We start from the raw sequence: 7,509 nt of genomic DNA, 5'->3' as shown, positions 1-7,509 counted from the left end.
TCCTGGTGAAAGAGCCCCACTGGTTTCAACAAAGGTCCGTTCTATTTTTCTTCTAACTATGCACTGACACCTTTTCTAGTATGTGCCATAGAGATATGGCCAAATTTTATGCTATACGTCATTATTTAAATCAACAAGAACTTGGTTTGGATATTAAGATTAGTTAATATCAAACTTGTCTTAAGCAAACTAGAGAACAGTTTCACCCGAAGAATACATCCTTGAAATGTGATTATGATATCTTTAACAATGTTTGTATTTGCAGAAAGATGGGTGTAGCTCAGATTACAGTAATTATCTAGACGCAAAGGTGAGATATCTGAAATTCTCCTACTTTGTCTACTTATATAGCTGTCTTAATTCATATGTATGTTGGATGGTCTTGCTTGCAGGGTGATGCTGATATATTTTTTCCAACCGATTTCTGGCTTTTGGAACGAATGGACCATTATTGTTCTGGTTGGAGGAAGACGGAAAAGGACGGGACACCATCCAAAAAAGGAAGGAAAAGGAGAACTCTCACTGTAATACAAGATTCTCTTTAGACATTACAACAAGAGAGGATATTTCTTCAACTTTTCAGTAACAGTCTTCTCTTTTTGGTTGTAGCTCGATACATCAGCATTCATGGATGAGTTCGGTTTACCTTCAAAGACGAGAACAAAGGACGGATATAACCCCTTACTTGATGACTTCAAGAACACTAAGTTCTATCTTAGTGTCCCAACACACAACACTAAGTAGCAAGTAAAAGATTCATCATCATCAGCTCATGGATGTCTGAATTTTGCAGAAAATGAGAGCTTTCTCAATTCCCTTTAAAAGGATTACTTATTTCTTCTCTGATATGATTTAATAAGTTTAATCAAATATTCCATTGCCCATCTTTGTCTCGCCAGTTGAATATAGCTCCAAAACGTAGTTATTTGCTTTTTGCGTTTTGCTGTGTTTCTGGCTTTCAATCACTCTTTTTGCGATTGTAACGTAATGGGTTTTGGTTAAACGCGCCCAAATAACTGATTTAAAACTTTGATCTATGGAGGCTTTCGTTATTTTATTTTCTTCTAGCTTTGTTTGTGACACTGGAAAAAATAAACTATAGCGGAATCTCATCAGTTCTCTTAGATTTTGTTACAAATTTTGGAAGAAGATTCAAATCTATATGCTTCATAAAGAAAAATGTTTGACACACAGATGTTGAGCTACCTGAATTGTTGTATGAACAATATCGAGAAATCTCTCTCTCTTCTTCTGCTCTTTTTTGTTTGAAACAAGTTTTGGTGTAAAATGTTTCAAAGGCTTACAGTTAAGATCCTCACCGTTCTAATCCAGCGGCCGTAGAATTCGTCTGAGAAGTTGAATCTGGATCTCTGACGCTCTCTAATCGGCTGTCAAGAATCTCTATAACATTATCCGGCGGGCATTTATCACTAGACTTCTTCGGATTCATCTGACAAAAACATTCAGGCCATGAATTTGTATAAAACGATTCAGGAGATACACGTCTGTGAGGCCCTCCAAAGTTTGTTTTCAGCATTACTCGTCTCACTGCTTCTTCGAATCCAGCAATTTTTCCCTTTTCTCTATCTATGAAAATTGGAGCCAAAGCTTTCCTATCCGGTCTGATTGTGGTACGGAAACCGTAGTAAAGGCGATGACCTAAGAGATTGTTGGCGAAATTGCTCGGTCCATCATATGTTGGCATAAAAATGTCGGAGAGGAGACAAACCATGTAATCCACAGCTGACCCTATTAATCCCTGTGAGTTTGCTGACAGCTCCTCAGAGGGGTCCACCGAGCTGTGGTTGTCGAGCCGTGGGAATAAGGTTCGAAACGGTTTCATGAACCGTTCCCCGCCAAAAAGTTCACCAGCTGCTAGGTATATCCTTGTGGAGTTGTCGAATCTCATTGCTCGTAATATAAGACCTACCTGAACCACAAGGATCACTCAAAATGTCATACTGCAGTTCTAAAGCCTACACAGTGGTGCCACAGTAAGCTGCAATTATGTTTTCTGTTTTGTATATATGTTCAACATGAAAATAATGCTAATAAAAAAAATAAAGTATCTACCTCCTCAGGGGTCAGTGGACACTTCCCGATAGCCCGTCTTTCGTTGTAAATAAGCCTTTTCTCTGCAAAATTTTCTTTACGATACTTCCTAAGTATTTTCTGTTCCTCCGGGTTAAATATGTCAAAGCACCTGCGGAAAATAGCCAATTAACCATCATTGTTTACATGTGTGCTGATGTTTGTCAGATGATACAGAGGCAATTAATTTCTTTGGAAGACAATTTAAAAAGAACCAGAGTCTAGAAATGAAACTACAGGAGATGGTTGGAAAGATAGTTGCAAAAGACATACCCTGCAAATGCCAACATATCCATTTCAAAACGAAGATGGATCGACATGAAGCGGCCCTGTGATCGGAGTTTGTCAACAATAGATTCGCTTAACTTCATGATGTGTGGCTTGAATCTCAAAGCATGGTAGTTCACTCTGCATCTTAACCGTTGATATTCAGGATTGTCAATTTCCTCCGCTAAACGATGTGAAAAAGGGGTAAGATAGATAGCACTATGTTCCTTCATTGCCTTTAAAGCAGTTGTCAGGTACCACTCGATAGGAGCATCTCGAGGAGGGCGAATCTGATACAGATAAAAAAGAAGGATCAAAGAAATTTTAACCTATGCTTTCTGAATTCAAGCTTTTGTGAAAACCACACATCTCTTTATGCTTGTACCTGAAAAGCTTTTATCTTCTTGGTTTTTCCATTTTTGTGAGCATCGGGGATCTTTCCCACAATATTAACGTCATACTTCAGTGTCTCAATAAAATGTTCAACGTCATAGATACCTTGAAAACCACTGGGAATAAAACAATCATATATTAGAGGATGGAGACATACTTAAACAATTCATGTTATGGCATTTGCTCTCATAAGCACATTTACACATATCCTTAATATTAGGCGAAGAAATCCGCTCAGAACTTGTCTTTAGAAAGGAATACAGATTGCATTACTTTTATACTTGTAACTAAGTAATACTCAACTCTGTATTTTACCAAAAAAATATCTTACTTTCTAAAATTAATGCAATGTAATTAGGAGAATCTAACTTCTCTTTGCAACAGATGTGAAGAAAATCAACATACCTGTCATCATGCCAAAAAGAGTTTGCATCTAATTCAGGCAACACAAGCGTAGCATTCATGATCCGGGCAGCAAGTACCGCATTACATATCTGCAATATCCAGAAGTCAAAATTTGTCAAATTAAAGATATAACAACCAGATTCGTATTGGAGGGTTTACGCTAGCTCAACTCCACTAGATTTAAAGACACCTATCGTGAAGTGACCCCAGCCAGGACTCTTGGAGTGTAAAAGGACAGAAGAAAAGTGCAATGAACGACTTTGAATATAAAACAAAACACCTACCGCACTACGTTGCTGATTCAAACCACCATTACACCGAACACGGAGATAACCATTAGTTTCCTTGGTAGGAGCTGCAAAACAAAAATCAGAAGATACGTATCATCAATTCAAGCTTGGAGGAATGCCCTAAGACTTTTAGATTAGCATCGAGTTAAATCTTTACTGCTCAAAACACGAGATGAACATACGAGGCCAGTCAGATCGTGGCGCAGAAGATGGTCTCCAACCACCAGATGCAGCACTCTCCCAGAGCTCTTCCACCTTTATCTGCTCAAATATATCATATAAAATCCGTCAAAGTCTTTAGATCAACAAAAAGAACCACTAAGATTATCACCTATAGATACTACAATATTCAGTTCACTAGTCGCAATTCATCGGCAATCAAAACAGAAGACCTGATCATCAGCTACAAGTGACTACTCCAAAAAAGTGAACTAACCTTCGATGGACGGGTCGGCTCGGGATTGCTACCGATGTTAGCCGAGAAAAGCAGCGAGAGCGTACAGATCAGTAGAACAATGACTCCGAGAGACAGTTTCGCAACCATCCCCTTTGTTCCAACTCCTCCCGTCTTGCCATGGAGCCTGTGGTGCCCTAACCTGCAACATCACTCGAAAAATCAACACCGATCCAACGGAATCATATCTACTGAAACGAAAATTGCAAATCTCAGACATCTGATTTTGCACGAGAAACAAAAAAAATCTCCAAGGAAGATGTTGGTACGATCTACCTTCGCATCGCGTTTGAAATCAGGAAGAAGAAGCGATCTTCTCCAGTGGTATAATGAGAATTTATTTGTAAATTAATCTGTGTGTAAGTAAACTCTCTCTCTCTCTCTCTCTTTAATTGGTGGAGTCTTTCTCACCGGCGAGATGTAGATTATTTTTTGATTTTTCGTTAATTAAATTAAAGTAATTAATTACAGCTTCTTCGAATCACCGTCGCGACAGACCGGCGTCGGTTCTCGCAATCAAACCGGCCGGTTGATTATTTTTATGAACTATTCCTACCTACAATTGTATCTATTAAAAAATAAAAATTCCATTATTTTAATAATTCAAATTTATAAATCTTATAATTTCATTGATTAATTAATGGAAGAAACTTATTAGATGATAATACAATGGAATTTTACGGTTAAGATTTTTCAAAATTTTGGATGGTAAAAGTTTCACAAATCTTTATAAAGAAGGCTTATATTCTTCTAATTTTTTTCTTGTTTGGATAATTGCAGTCTGTTTCTTGTTTCTTGAGTTTGGATAATTGCATAATCCTACACAAAAAAACAATAGACTTGACTTCACTGTTTGTAACTTTTATTTTATAGAAACCTGTTAAATCATCATATTTGATGATCAACCAAAATACCAAAAATTTAACAAAGTGTATCTATAGAATAAAAAAAAAAAGAAAAAAGAAATAACAAATCAATCTACATGGTCGAACCGGCCAATTGAATCAAGCGCTGGCTTTGGAGAGCTGCTTAAAAATGTCGGTTATGTCCTTAACCGGTGAATCAGCCTTGATAGTACCGATATAAGGACTCTCCGATGGAACGATGTCGTCTCGAAGGTCTGTTGACCTGAGAAGAGCATCAGAGCCCAATGTCACGAGCCCCTTGACGATCACAGTCTTGTGTGTGCCGGAGATCAACTCCTCATAGTCCGTATCGCCGCGTTCTCCAACCACTACGTACATATTCGCCACGTTCAACCTCCACCGCACGAACAAGTACCTTCACCCCATAAATCAAATCGCAATTATTAGATTAACGCACCGGAGTAAAAAAGGTGATCATCAGTTTGGATATAATCAACGTACCTGAGAGCTTGAAAGTTGGAACAGACGATCTATGTTTCTTGATTTTTGATTTTTTTTTTTTTGTTTCCATTGAATTTTGCGAGTTTTGATGAACAGATTTGACTCAAAAAGCTATAGAAGAAGCTAATCTAATTTATCAGAAATGCCGTGCTTATATACGCATGATTGGAATTTCACTGGTCTCGTAGGAGCCTTTCTGAATCTCTCCATAGCTTATCTGCTTCTATGTACATCTCTTTGTATACATCTCTTGTTGAGATTCCTAGGGTTTCTAGGTTTACCTCTTCCAAGATTTCACAACGGACGTTTCTGCGATGCAAACATTATGAGAAAATGCCTTCATGAAGGGCTTCTAGTGGATTGTGCCTCAGAGAAAATCTCAGCCGTAGACCGATCTATCAAAAGCAAGATCCCTTTTGGTTCGATCACTAGCGACGATGATTCGAACAAGTTTGTCGAGTTGAAGCTGGTGAGAAAGAACAGTGGTGATGTAAGTAACGCTAGAGTTAAAGCTGATGAAACAGAGGATTTGTCAAGAGAAGAACAAAACGTGCAGATGAATAACAACAAGGAACTTGGTAGGTTTGATCTGATGACCGTTCAGGGTTTGAAAGGCAAGCGTTTTGTTACTCGAAGATCAAGAAACAGTCTTAAAAACCATAGGAGAGGTCGTGTGAGTTGTGCAAGTCTTACATCGATTTCTTCACCCGAAGCGCCTTTTGATGATCCCACCCTAAAATCCCATCTGACGACGAAGCCTTATGATGTCTTTCTCAGAGCTAAAGATGATGACCGCAAAGGTTTTATTTCTCACTGGCCGAAATTGGAAAAAACTGAGTCAATTAATGAACAGGTAAACTGCAATGTTTCATCAGCAGAACAATCTTTTTTCAGAAACGCAGAGGAAAACTCTGTTAGGGTTTTGGAAGAATCATTGAAAGAAGAGCGAGCAGCTCGAGCAGCGGTTTGTGTTGAGCTCGACAAAGAGAGAAGCGCTGCAGCATCAGCAGCGGATGAAGCGATGGCGATGATACATAGGCTGCAAGACGAGAAGGCAGCTGTAGAAATGGAAGCGAGGCAGTTCCAGAGAATGGTTGAAGAGAAATCGACTTTTGATGCTGAAGAGATGGTCATACTCAAAGACATTTTGATACGGCGTGAGAGGGAAAAACATTTCTTGGAGAAAGAAGTTGAAGCTTATAGACATCTACTCGTGGAGACAGAGGACGCATTAGAATGTTCTTTAACAAGAGATAATAATCTTACAACTGCAAAGACGGTGAAACAGGAACATAGACAACATCAAGACTCTCAGGAGAGAAGAGCTTTGCTCGTTCAAGAACTCGATGGAACGGTTCTTGATATGCCTTATAGAGAAGAAGCTGAAAACAGAGATAAAAACAGAGATCTGTATAAATCAGATTCAGAAGTCGCCTACTCACGTGTGCGTGATGTTTATATGGTGAAGGACGAAACAGAGAACATTATTAATAAGAAGAAGAATCTTGAAGACTCCTCTGTTAGCAAACCTAAAGAATCGTCGGAGGAAAACAGTACTATGATTGTCTCGGGTATTGCTAGAAAGCTTCCTCCATTATGTCGTCCACGCAAGAAATCGCTGAGCTCGTCGGGTTCAAGGAGAAAATCAATGTCTGCGGTTGATTACGAGAGGTTAAAGATTGAGAATGAAGTGGAATTGTTGAGAGAAAGATTAAAGGCTGTTCAAGAGGAAAGAGCGGAGCTTACGAGACGAGCATCTTTGCCTTCTTTATCATCAAAGGTTTGAACGAAGTTTTCCAAAACCCTTGAGTGGAAATAAAGTTGGACTGTGAGTTTTTAATTGTTTGCCGTGTCTTTTTAGGTAAGGGTTACGTCAGAGAAGCGAGGTAATTGGAGAAGATCTTCGATGGATCTTTAAACTATATGTTATGTACGTAGAAGAAACTTCGATAGGATACAAGATAGGTTATCAGTTACGGGTTTACCGTTAACAGAATTGGAGCCATCTAAATCGAGAAAAGCTTGGATCGCAAGTCAACCCTTTGGGAATGAATTAATTTTATGCTTTTAGAAACTTTTTTGCGGTTTTTGTGTATAGAAAATACAAACGTGTAAATATGCGCTTGCTTTGTTTTAGTTCTTAATTATTTGATTATATCGTTTGGAGAATACTTACATACATGATACATCTCTTCTAATCAAGTTTAAGCTACATTGAAAAAGTCATGCAACTGATAGAACA

At 38.4% G+C, this 7,509-nt stretch overlaps 3 protein-coding genes across 3 annotated transcripts in view; 2 read left to right on the top strand and 1 right to left on the bottom strand.

Moving 5' to 3' along the window:
• Positions 1-1,057, top strand: part of LOC104762742 — a 4,794-nt gene extending 3,737 nt beyond the window's left edge. Inside the window, exons 10-13 of the mRNA XM_019239453.1 lie at positions 3-34; positions 266-310; positions 393-524; positions 610-1,057. Of these exons, the coding sequence (XP_019094998.1) occupies positions 3-34; positions 266-310; positions 393-524; positions 610-744 (344 nt within the window). The 3' untranslated portion in view covers positions 745-1,057. The remainder of the gene's footprint in view (positions 1-2; positions 35-265; positions 311-392; positions 525-609) is intronic.
• Positions 1,091-4,288, bottom strand: LOC104762731 (uncharacterized protein At1g04910). The gene is made up of 9 exons (XM_010486087.2): positions 4,177-4,288; positions 3,883-4,042; positions 3,629-3,707; positions 3,441-3,511; positions 3,157-3,245; positions 2,744-2,867; positions 2,365-2,648; positions 2,074-2,203; positions 1,091-1,930 (listed from the first exon to the last, which is right to left on the bottom strand). Exons 1-9 carry the CDS (start codon positions 4,182-4,184, stop codon positions 1,316-1,318), a joined length of 1,560 nt encoding a protein of 519 aa, XP_010484389.1. The 5' UTR covers positions 4,185-4,288; the 3' UTR covers positions 1,091-1,315.
• LOC104762713 (probable myosin-binding protein 5) lies at positions 4,847-7,424 on the top strand. The gene is made up of 3 exons (XM_010486075.2): positions 4,847-5,236; positions 5,364-7,047; positions 7,129-7,424. Exons 2-3 carry the CDS (start codon positions 5,410-5,412, stop codon positions 7,183-7,185), a joined length of 1,695 nt encoding a protein of 564 aa, XP_010484377.1. The 5' UTR covers positions 4,847-5,236; positions 5,364-5,409; the 3' UTR covers positions 7,186-7,424.

Source organism: Camelina sativa, chromosome 3, assembly GCF_000633955.1.
Source record: "Camelina sativa cultivar DH55 chromosome 3, Cs, whole genome shotgun sequence".
NCBI lineage: Eukaryota > Viridiplantae > Streptophyta > Magnoliopsida > Brassicales > Brassicaceae > Camelina > Camelina sativa.
Note: the sequence above shows the minus strand (reverse complement) of the source record. Positions and strands in the feature narration are given on the sequence as shown.

Excerpts from the sequence above, each read along its gene's own strand:
- LOC104762713 (XM_010486075.2), top strand. The coding sequence starts at position 5,410 with ATGCCGTGCTTATATACGCATGATTGGAATTTCACTGGTCTCGTAGGA. Across the intron at positions 7,048-7,128 it reads TGCCTTCTTTATCATCAAAG|GTAAGGGTTACGTCAGAGAA; the intron begins GTTTGAACGAAG and ends GTGTCTTTTTAG.
- LOC104762731 (XM_010486087.2), bottom strand. Across the intron at positions 2,649-2,743 it reads AGAAGATAAAAGCTTTTCAG|ATTCGCCCTCCTCGAGATGC; the intron begins GTACAAGCATAA and ends TATCTGTATCAG. Across the intron at positions 1,931-2,073 it reads GTCCACTGACCCCTGAGGAG|GTAGGTCTTATATTACGAGC; the intron begins GTAGATACTTTA and ends CTTGTGGTTCAG.